The 11381-nt window shown below is 34.3% G+C and overlaps 1 protein-coding gene across 1 annotated transcript; it reads right to left on the bottom strand.

The window, feature by feature from the left end:
- Positions 1-1209: 1209 nt before the first annotated feature.
- LOC131158792 (triacylglycerol lipase OBL1-like) lies at positions 1210-6648 on the bottom strand. Its single transcript, XM_058113663.1, has 5 exons — positions 6045-6648; positions 2781-2974; positions 2510-2543; positions 1796-2409; positions 1210-1665 (listed from the first exon to the last, which is right to left on the bottom strand). Exons 1-5 carry the CDS (start codon positions 6361-6363, stop codon positions 1390-1392), a joined length of 1437 nt encoding a protein of 478 aa, XP_057969646.1. The 5' UTR covers positions 6364-6648; the 3' UTR covers positions 1210-1389.
- Positions 6649-11381: the final 4733 nt, after the last annotated feature.

Below are 11381 nucleotides of genomic sequence, written 5' to 3'. Positions count from 1 at the left end.
TGAATCATACTGTGGTGTTTGTTATTGCGCGCATCCGGGTACATATCTGCTTTACACAAAAGCACAATCACTGTACCATTTGATTGTAATACACTTTGGTTGTATTTCCAGGCACGGGCCTGAAGAGGGAGACTAGCCCTAGAATAGTCCTGGATTGGCTTAGACCCGGTTAGGAAAGCTAGGTGCGTCGTCCTGTTAAGGCGTGTAGGTTGAGGTCAGCTCCGCTAATTGACCTGGTTAAGGTTGAGGTCAGCCCTGTGATAATTTGACCTGGTTGTAAACGGTGCCGCTTCACCCTTAAGTGAGTTATTAGTGGAATCCTCTAACTTGCGAGCTTGAGGCGGGGACGTAGGCACGGTTGGCCGAACCCCGATAACATATCGTGTGTTCATTTATATTTCCGCACTTTATATTTACCACACATGTATGTTATGGGTGAATGATGCGTATGACTTAAATTTCACATTATACTTATCTACGCATTTGAAAATTGAATAGGCAGACCCTAGGTTGTGTATATACTGCTGTTTATCCGGTTCAACCTAGGTGATAAATTCTAAAATTCCAATTCATCCCCCCTCTTGGGAATACACCAATTCTAACACAGTCTTCCTCTTTAATGAGGATATTTTTGGGGTATATCAATTATAAAATTTAATTAACAATAACATGTACTTATAGAGTGGACAAGTTGACCAACCATTGACTTGACGTATTTGTTGCTTATTAAGGAGTAAGTCTTAAATTTTTTTATGAATATTAATTAAATTAATTATATTCAAAATCGATTAATTGGATTTTTTAACACATTTTATTAATAAAAGTTAATGAGATTATAGTTTATATAGCTAAAAGAGAATAAGTGAGGCTAGTAATTGTAGTAAAACAATTAAGTACCTCATTTTTAAATCAAACTATAAACGGGATTTGCATAACTTTTCGTAAAAAATATATGAGATTCATCAAGTCTAGGCCCAAATCTTTTGTTATCTTAGGCGATGGCCTCATGTACAAGAGGGTTGGGACACAATGCTTCAATTCCCGTAAATAATATAAATAATAACACAATTTTCATGGATCAACCTAAATATTAGTTAGCATAAATTTGCATGCCATAAAAGAAGATATAATGGATTGATTAGTCAATTGAGTTCAATCTCAAAGGACTCATTAGCAATGCAAAATTTATATAAACAATGCTAACAAAAATCACACAGATTAAGACATTAACTTTATTGAAAATGGAAAATAACAACTTTAGCAAGCCATGATTGTAGCATAGCAGTCCACATATATATATATATATATATATATAAAAATATATGGTTAACATTTCGAATTAGTCTCAGACGCCAACTTGTTACACAAGCGTACTCAACTCGGACATTATTAACCTTTACGCTCTTTCTCAGCTAGGGCGTGAAGACGAGCAGCTAGAGATCCCAATCGGGTGGCGTTGTTATAATCTTGGGGAATATGTGCTGGAATGCCAGGCAGTATTAACCCAAATAGCCTCATGGAGAATAAGAGCCACCCTTCCCTGTACATCGGTCCCTTCGTATAACCATAAATGAAACCTCTTACTATCTCCCAAATTGCAATTAAGCTCATGGGTATTATCCCAAACAATGAAAAGTAGTTCTTGAATGGTTCTTCAGCAACAATCTGCATTCATTAAGAACGGGGGAAGGTTTTGTGTGAGTGATTACTTTACTACTTTAAAAGTAAATCTTTGTGTGTGTCTCTGAGAGAAAGAGAGAGAGAGAGAGAGAGAGAGAGAGAGGTAAATGCTCACATCCCCTGAGTAGATGCAATTGTAGAAAATACACGTCCCAAAGTGTCTAAACAAGCGACCTGAGTCGTCAAAAGGAACCCTGGGGACCAAATCGTTGCTGTAGACAAACCTGGCATACCGCACGCCATGCTGTTTAAACCGGTTCAACACGAACTCCCCAAACTTACCGTCCCCAACTCTGGGCTGCCCAAAGGTGTACACCCCCTCCAACCTCTCCAGCATCCACGACTCGTCATGCAGTGCTAGGACCGACGGGAAGGCGATGGCCAACGCACCGCCCAAGCTATGCCCTGTCACTATGAATCTAGCCTTACTGTTTGCGTGCAGCAAGTCCCTCAGCATTCCCCTAATGTGATAATAAGCTGTGGGCGGGTGGCTTTTGTCTTCTTCAATCTCCTTCGGCCATCCCTTATTCTTCTGTAGGCCCATGGCTTTCATAAAACCTGCATGCATCTTCCCCACGCCCTGCAACTTGAACCAAGAGAGATCAAAGTCGCTGCACCAATCATCAGCATTGAACGGTTCCGTGCCTCTAAAGGATACAACTATCGTCTCAGAGTCACCATTTTTCTCGCGCATCACAAATGCTTGTGTGGTGCACTTCTTTTGATAGTCTACATTAGTATGCACCAGAGAAAGTTCATCCCACGTAAGTGAATTGAAAATTAAACACGCATAAGGATATAAATATTCGAAACATAGGTTGCTTCTTACCATTCCAAAAGTCATTTGCTACCAATAGCTCCATCTGCACATGCAAAATCACAAACATTTTATGGCAAAAATGAATTTGGATTTGTGCCAAAATGTTCTTGAGTAAATTCAATCTCATGTTTGATTTGTGAAATAAAATGGGATTACATACAAAGAAATAGAAGATTGAATGGAGAATATATTAAAAAATAGATGACAAATTTGATTTTATTTCATCCAATTGCATTTCACTCAAAGCATCAAAATTGAAGTTAAGCTACTCGATAAGCACCTTCCAGATATCCTCGACTACATGTTTAATGTAAGCATTGTTCTCGTAGGCGATTTTTGCGGACAATAATGAGAGGGCTTCATAGTATCTAGGATCACCGTGTTTGATATCAGCGTCCAGATCCACTCGTCCATCTAGATGCCCAATCATTGATAAATAAGTTGGTGATGATTTATCCGGTACCACCACCTTCCCTATAATTTAACAAAATTTGATTCATCACCCATTAGTTAGACTATGCAACTAATATAAATAAGGTTAATCAATTTGTAACAAATAAATAACTTCTCATTTCTAACTACAATATTGTTATAACTAATTTTGTTACAGATATCCAATTTCTTAGATGATTTCTCACTTCTAATTAATGAATTTAAACTTGGAGAGTGAGGAGGAAGGAGCATTTTGTTGAAAGAGATAACTGTCTTCTTACTTTCTATGTAGTTTTAGACAATCATAGTATGTCGAATATATGTATATTTGGATTTAAATTATATCTTACACTTTCTACCATACGCTTGTCAAATACAAAAACCTCATCTTACGATAAAGAAGTCCAGTCAAAGAAATTAGTTCACTTCTTTGAATTTTGAATGCTAAAATATTGTGGTAATACGTCACAAATTTGCAATTATAATTGAAAAAGAAAGAAAGTGAGAGAGATTCTATAGTTAAATTAAATTTAATAATAGAAATTAAAAACTAACACTACAGATAGAGAAAATATTAGGTGCACTAAATGTGTTGACTAATTGGTATAGTAAGCCAATAAAAAATGAACACATGCATTAAAAGCAGACCTATTATTAAGAAATTTGATTCTTTAAGTTCCAAACAACATAACACCCTCCACATGATGACTGAGGATTAGTTTGGTATATAAACCTGGTCCACTTAATAATTTCTCCTATATATAAACATCCGATCTTACAAATTTTTTTTCACTACATGCTATTAACAAAAAAAAAAAAAATCAAATCAAATCAAAAATTACAACCTCTTAATTAAAATCAAAGTTCAAATTATAGCATAAAACTATATTTTTATCCAATTTTAAAAGTTTGATGAGCTTTAAACATACAAAGAGATATCAAGCTATCTTGTCCCTTGATTAATAAATCTAAAATTTTTTATAAACTAATTTTTTGACCAATTCTATTAATAGGCTTAACCCTTTTAAGCCGTACGAACTATTTTACCCTATATTTAAAAAAGTTTTTTGAATTTAAACTATTATTAAATTTAAATAAAATGTAACATAAAATTATATTTAAATTTATTCAAATTTGAGTTTAATGTTTAGAATTCACGTTTGAATCCATATATTTGCACGATTTCGAATCTGACATTTTCTCTGAATAAAAAATTTAAAACTTTAGGAAATTAAAGTAGATTAAAATTTTAAATTAAAATTAATTTTGCAGGTATAGATATTAGCTGGTGACAGGCAGGACACATGGTTGATTCCATGTGATCGAGTGGTCACTCTCCATCAATCCTATCGAGTGGTCACTCTCCATCAATCCTAATTTAACTATTTAAAGTAACAAATATCTTATAAAAAGGACTTGAAGTCCTTTGGCCTTTTTTTTTTTTTTTTGCTTCTTTTGTCCTCTTTTAATCATGCTCGAATGTAGTATTATCCAATTCGTGCCATTTTTAATTTCTTGAGTAAATTATTAAGCCAAATTATTAATTAGTACCTTCTTTTTTTTGCATATCTTCAAATTATGGTATGTAACAAACCCGAGAGTGAAATGTTGTTGTCCACCCATTGACGCACTCCTAATAATTCACCAACATAACGTCTTGAGTCACAAAAGCCACAAGTTCATCATAACCAGTTGAGTGGTGAGCAATCTCAATCCCCCCCCCCCCCCCCCCCAAATAAAAATTAAAAATATAGTGAGACTTTTACCCACATCAAAATTTAGTTACCTTGCTTGTCGGTTAACTTAAATACTAGGTTTTGAATATTAAGATTTAATTAATTATCTTTGTATTAAAATTTAACACAAAATACGGGTTTATTTGATATTATTTATGTTTTAAGAATTTTTTATATACTAAAAAAATATTTTGTAAAAATATGTTTATTTGTACTGCTTTTTTTTTTTTTTTTTTTTTTTTTTGATTAGTTTTTAACTACTAGTATTAGCTTAAATATCAAATTTAATGATTTTGCGTTGTTTTAATAACTTGTTATCAGAATATTTTAATATATAAAATTAACTTCTTTGGATTTATTTTATCAAACTTTTTAATTATAATTAAAATAAAAATGTTCATAAACTTTGAAAAATTAAAAATAACAAAATTTATTTACAAAATACTTTTATTACTTTTCAATATACTATATATAATAAAATTATTCTTGCAAAGTAAATTTTAAAATATAATAATCAAGTAAAATAATTATAATAAATTATATATTTTTTATAGTATCTATAGTTAGTATTATTTTTTATTTTATTATTTTAATCCTATTCTTTTATTATTATTCAATTCAATGATAAAACATGAACAACAAGATTTTCATTTTTTTTAATTTTATAAATATTAACCAAACATATTGTTATTTTTTTTATTCTTTCTGTCTTTGTTTCTAATTTTGATTCTTGCTTTAATAATTTTTAACAATAATACTAAAAAGCTTCTAAAATATACACACTTTTAGTGCATCGTTTAAGTTTTTAAATTAGTGTTGTGTACACACCCCCACTAAAAAATAAAATAAATAAAATAAAATTAGTAAAATTAGAGTTGTGATAATCATTTTTATAGGTTGGTGAGCGACATGTATGTAATTTATTATAAAATTAGGGATAATAAAATATTAATTATAGTAAATTATCAACAAGTCTATTATTTTTTTTTTTAAAAAAAAATTATAAACTAAACTAGGTGCATCATACCAATAAGTGAGTTGACTCACCCATCCAGTAATTTTTAGATTAGTTAATTGGGATTCCCCTTCACAAAGGGAACCCTAATCCCCATCTCTAAACTTCATCCAATTTGAGAGAATCAAATTGCAGCTTTAAAGTTAGATTTATACGAATCTAGGTAAAACATAATATAGTAAAAAGGAATCAAATATGAGATGCCAGATGATGAGTTACTTCTCATTATATAAACTATTAATCTAGTAGTTAATCTTTAATGAACAATTTTATTTTATATTTTTTCAAAAAAGGTTTAATATTGCAGATTTGGGAAAGTTAATTAATGAAAGAAGCATGAATGGTAAAATGACGAGCAAACCTCTTATGATATTGAGGAAGAGGGTGGAGAGTCTGCCGCCGTTGTTGGAGAGAAGGTTGAGTCCCATCTCCATGGCGTCGCCCATGAAGGCCATGGGCTTGGCCACCAACTGCAGCACCTTCTGCAAGAGGATGGAGATGAACAACAGCCATCCGTCCACAATGTTCAAGTTGTCCTCCCTCTGCGTCTGGAAGTACTTCCTCTTCTTCGCCGTCTTCCGGGAAAACAAGACGTGGAACAGGCCCTTCACCCCCACCTCATCCGGCTTCAGTATCATGTAGTTGCTCGCAAACGACTTGAGGTCCTCCTCCGTCGCCATGTTTGCCGACGTGCGTATTAAAGTATTGGTAAGCAAGCTGCAAACTTCAAGACCCCATAAGCCATTTTTATAGGCAATTAAGATGAAATGGCCTCTCAAAAATTATTGGAAACATCATTATTGCCGGTGGTGGGTCTGTCATGATATTATAAAAAAAATCAACTTCACATCATTCATAAATTAACCAAATAAAATGATGTCAATTCATAATTTTATTTATTTATTTTTAAAAGGAGTTGTGATTTATTCATTAATATGAATTGTTGGAAAACATATTGGTTCCAGAAGACGACTAAGTCCTCCTCTCAATAAAAGGATATCACGTGGTAGTGTAGGTTGCAGGAGTGCCTCTTATGAGGTCAGGTGTTTAAATTTTTTTGGGCTCATTTTCATTCTTGAACTCTTGAATTTACCCTCTCTCTAGAGTTATAAGATCAATTTCAAGGAGTACAAGATTAGTCACGTAAATCGTAAAACGGACATATTGATACCGGTGCGTAATCCAAAATAAAAGCACATCACGTTTTTTTATTAAATTAATTTATTATATGACCCTAGCATGCATCACGGTTCACGCGACGCAATAGAAAATTAGCGAGTCCAACAGTGTGGACTCACAACGTTGCATTCCCTGTCACGTGACTTTATATAGACCCACATGACTAAAGGGTAGGCTTTAATTAATTTATGAACAAAGGATAGGCTGCTTGATGATAACTCCCAGGTGGGTCCTTTTTTACTGTTATCTTTGTGAAAATTTGACCGGCGAATTTCCACTTGCATTGTGGAGGAGGACTGGTGTGCCGTGGACAGGCCGGCCGGCCGACCGACCGACTCACCTAGCAGGTGATCTATAATTACTTTGGACCGAGTCTGTATGGTGACTGGTGACTGCCCCAATGCTACTTTTTAGCCTTAAAAAAGTAATAAAGAAATAAGACTCCACTCCACGCTTCCTTTAAAAATTTAAGCTGTCTTGCTGTCTCCCCCCACTACGCTGCGTTTTTTATTTCTCAAAACTTTTTTATAATGTGTTAATTTGAAATATAAATATTAGTAACCGAAAATTTTCTCAAACACAATATTAGACTTTGTTGGTTTTTTAATTTCGATCTTTGATTTTGATAACAATAATCTGTAAGTTATTTATATGTATCTAATAATTGAATAAATTATAATTCAACACACACATAAGAGGACTGAGAATTGAAACCAAAGACACAAAGTTCATATGATCAAGCATTTTCCATGAAAATTAAAGAGTCAAAAAGATAAATAAGTCATTTGATTTTAATTTGTATTACATTTAATTTTTAAATTTGGTCTATAATAATGGTCTATAACTTGTATCCCATGCATGATAGGTTTATGCCCTAAGGTCACAGTATAACCATAGGGAAAATCAGAAGATCATAAACAGACTTCGATCGACCGTCATTAGATTTTTAGACTTAATTAAAAAGCCTCAATCAATCAATACCCTTTAACTCAAAAGACATACTCATTCACACAGGGTTGATAAAGTATAGAGGCCAAAATGAACTTAAATGCACATTTTAAGTGGTCTCAGTCGACTGAATCTTTGGCAATATAAATGCCTCGGTCGACCGAACCGGTCAAAAGTCAACATGTTGACTTCTCTCGGTCGACCGTTCTATTTTGAACGTACCTCCCTCGATTGATCGAACCATAAAGCGCCTGTCTCCCCAACTACTTAGTCGACCAAACATATAGTTCAAAATCCTAATGGTCGACTGAACCATATGACTGACCGACCGGCCAAGTGCCTTGGTCAACCAAACCTACCAAAGATTCTATTTCGCCTTGCGTTGCTCGACCGCCCATTTCTTCGGTCAATCGAACCATTTAAAATTTGAATTCCCTGTTAGTCCTCAGCCGACTACCGATTCTCCTTGGTCAACTGAACTTTCATGTTCAGTCAACTGACCCATGCCCTCGGCAGACCAAACCTTTCGGGTCAGGGAATTTTTAAATGCTTAAACACGCTTAAAAATTAATTTAACTTTTCTAATAATACGTACCCAGTATGTCCCCAACAGTCATTTTTTCACCCAACTTTATATATACCCTTTCATAATTCATAATTAGCAAGATAATTAGTTAGAAAAACGTCACTTAAATTTTGATATCCTATTTTCATCTTCCTAAGCCTATTTTTTCATCCTCTCTTTTTTTTTTTATTTGAAAAAATCATTGTCTAAAGAGAGTGCTTTACATATATTGAAGCATTTATTTTTTAATCATATAGTATTTACTCTCACACGACAAAAAAAACTGGTTTTTAGTGACGAAAGTATTAGTGACGAATTCAATTTCGTCACTAAAAGTTGGTATTAGTGACTGTTTTTAAGAACCGTCACTAATAGTCTAAGCATTAGTGACGGTTTTAGCAGCTGTCACTAATACGACACTATTAGTGACAATTTTAAAAACGTCACTAATATTTTCGTCACTAAAAACAGCACGGTAAACAATTTTCGCATAAAATTTTTTTAAAAAAATATTAGCAACGATTTTAGGGTATTAGTGACGGTTTTGAAACCGTCACTACTAGTTTTTATATTTAAAAAATATTAAAAAAAATAGTTAATGGTATTAGTGATGGTTTGGGAGAACCGTCACTACTAGTGTTTTCATTTAAAAAGATTTTAAAAAGAAATAGTTAAGAATATTAGTAACGGTTTGGGAGAACCATCACTAATAATGGGGTATTAGTGACGATTTTGAAACCGTCACTACTAGTGTTTTATTTAAAAAATATTAAAAAAGAAATAGTATTAGTGACGGTTTGAGAGAACCGTCACTAATAAGGGGGTATTAGTGACGGTTTTGAAACCGTCACTACTAGTGTTTTTATTTAAAAAATTTAAAAAAAAAAAATAGTTAAGGGTATTAATGACGGTTTGGGAAAACCATCACTAATAATAGGATATTAGTGACGGTTTTGAAACCGTCACTAATAGTTTTTTATTTAAAAAAAATTATTAAAGGGTATTAGTGACGGATTGGGAGACCCGTCACTAATAATAACGTATTAGTGATGGTTTTAAAACCGTCACTGATGCTCGAAATCTTAAATTCACTTTCCCCAAATTTCTTATTTCTCCTCCCACCTCCTTCTCCCTCCCGTAGTCTCTTCTTTCCCTAACTTTCATTCTGCTCCTCCCTCCTGCCCCTCCCTCCTCGCTCCTCCATGGACGCAGCGCAGTCCTCCCGACACTCAATCCACGCAGCCTAATTTGGCAGTCTATGCGCCGATTGGACCGCACCGATCAGCCTAGAACCCCCACGGGCTAATTCCTACCTGTCTCTCTCTCTCTCTCTCTCTCTCTCTCTCTCTCTCTCTCTCTCTCTCTCTCTCTCTCTCTCTCTCTCTCTCTTTGTACGTTGGGGGTCGTCGCCACCCCTCTCACTCTTTCTGCTCTCTGTGTAGCTACTAAGAACTCCACCACAGTGAGTGGGGCTTCGGAGCCCAGCGCCAACTCCAACGGTACCATCAAACCCTAACCCTAACTTTTCTCAATTTGTATCCTCTGCTTTATTTATTTACTTGTTTATCTCTTTGCATATTTTGACCCTCCGTTTCTACAGGCATTTGAACATCTTTTACAACGGGAATTGATTTGCTTTGTGGGACACAATCAGTTTATTGAATTTTGTCCTGTGAAGCTACTTATTTCAGCCAATGAACTACATCATGGGTTGAAACCAAATCGATGTTGCCCTGTAATTACTTTAAGAATAATTAGATTGTCATTGTCCTGTCTATGAAAGCAAGAATATATATATATATATATATATATGTGTGTGTGTGTGTGTGTGTGTGTGTGTGTGTGTGTGTGTGTGTGTGCTTTTCTGGACTCTAGAGCCTAACATCTTCCATTTGTCAAGAACATCACATTGCAGTCTTGTTGTCATTCCATGAGTCAGAAAGCGTGATTCATAATTTGCTACAAAATACTTGGAGGTGCTTTCAATATTTTCTAAATTAATTTGTTTGTGTTGGCAAGCTATTCTTCATAAATTAGTTGATCGTGAAAACTAAAACAGATCAATGTACTCTGAGCAAACTAGATTGCGTCTTACCTTCCACAATTGACACAACCACCCCGCAAGCCCTGTTGTAATCATTTTTTTTTTCTTCTTTAATTATGCCTGAATATGCACCTGAATTAATGATTATATTTATATGACTGAGAATTGTGTTCACCTTGTGGTGTGCTTTGCAGTATGCACCATTGTAGAATTAATAAATTGCCTCGTTCCCCCCCCCCCCCCTCCTTTAATTTGGTCTCAATTTTTTGCTCCAGTTGTGGAAATCCAAGTCCTGGATTAAATGCTTCCATCAATACAATACACTCATACTAATAGATAATATTTAGAAACATAAATTTCATGACTTGAATTTAAATTTATGAATTTAAAAAATATTCAATAATATAATTTTTGGGGTGACAATGTTGCATAATCTGCGCAGGTAGAAGGGTCTTTTCCAAATGATTTGTTTGGATGCAGCAAAGGTGTGCGTTTGCGGTTAATGTCAACAGTATCAGCAAAGGTTTTTCTGTGTTTGTGTGTCCCTGCCTCTATTGTGTATCGCTTTTAGATTTTAGATTTTAGATTATTCTATGTTACGTGTCTGCATATCGTTAGATGTTTGGATTCTTTTGATTTCAACAACATGGAAGATTTGAAAATCCACCTTCTCCGGTCGTCTGTCACGAGAGTTCATACCATGAGAGAGAGAGAGAGAGAGAGAGAGAGAGAGAGAGAGAGAATGGTGCGACACTCAATTCCAGATCTCCACGCACATGATTTCTTCCAGGTATGGATCTTGTCCTTCTAAAAGTCTCAGCTATTCCAGATTTTAATTTCCATTTTGGCTGGTTTATTGGTTCCGGGACTCAAATCTATTTTTATTTTTTTAAAATTTTCTTCTAGTGATGGTCGACATTAGGGCCTACAAGTTGATCAATAAGCACAAATTGAGATAATTT

The sequence above is a fragment of the Malania oleifera genome, chromosome 1 (assembly GCF_029873635.1).
Source record: "Malania oleifera isolate guangnan ecotype guangnan chromosome 1, ASM2987363v1, whole genome shotgun sequence".
Lineage (NCBI taxonomy): Eukaryota > Viridiplantae > Streptophyta > Magnoliopsida > Santalales > Ximeniaceae > Malania > Malania oleifera.
The sequence above is the reverse complement of the archived record's forward strand: the minus strand, read 5'-3'. Positions and strand labels throughout refer to the sequence as shown.

What these genes read in the sequence shown, in the direction of transcription:
- LOC131158792 (XM_058113663.1), bottom strand. Translation starts at nt 6,363, where the DNA reads ATGGCGACGGAGGAGGACCTCAAGTCGTTTGCGAGCAACTACATGATA. An exon ending in CTTCCTCAATATCATAAGAG is followed by an intron (nt 2,975 to 6,044) that starts GTTTGCTCGTCA and finishes GTTAAATTATAG; the next exon opens with GGAAGGTGGTGGTACCGGAT. An exon ending in TAGTCGAGGATATCTGGAAG is followed by an intron (nt 2,544 to 2,780) that starts GTGCTTATCGAG and finishes TTGCATGTGCAG; the next exon opens with ATGGAGCTATTGGTAGCAAA.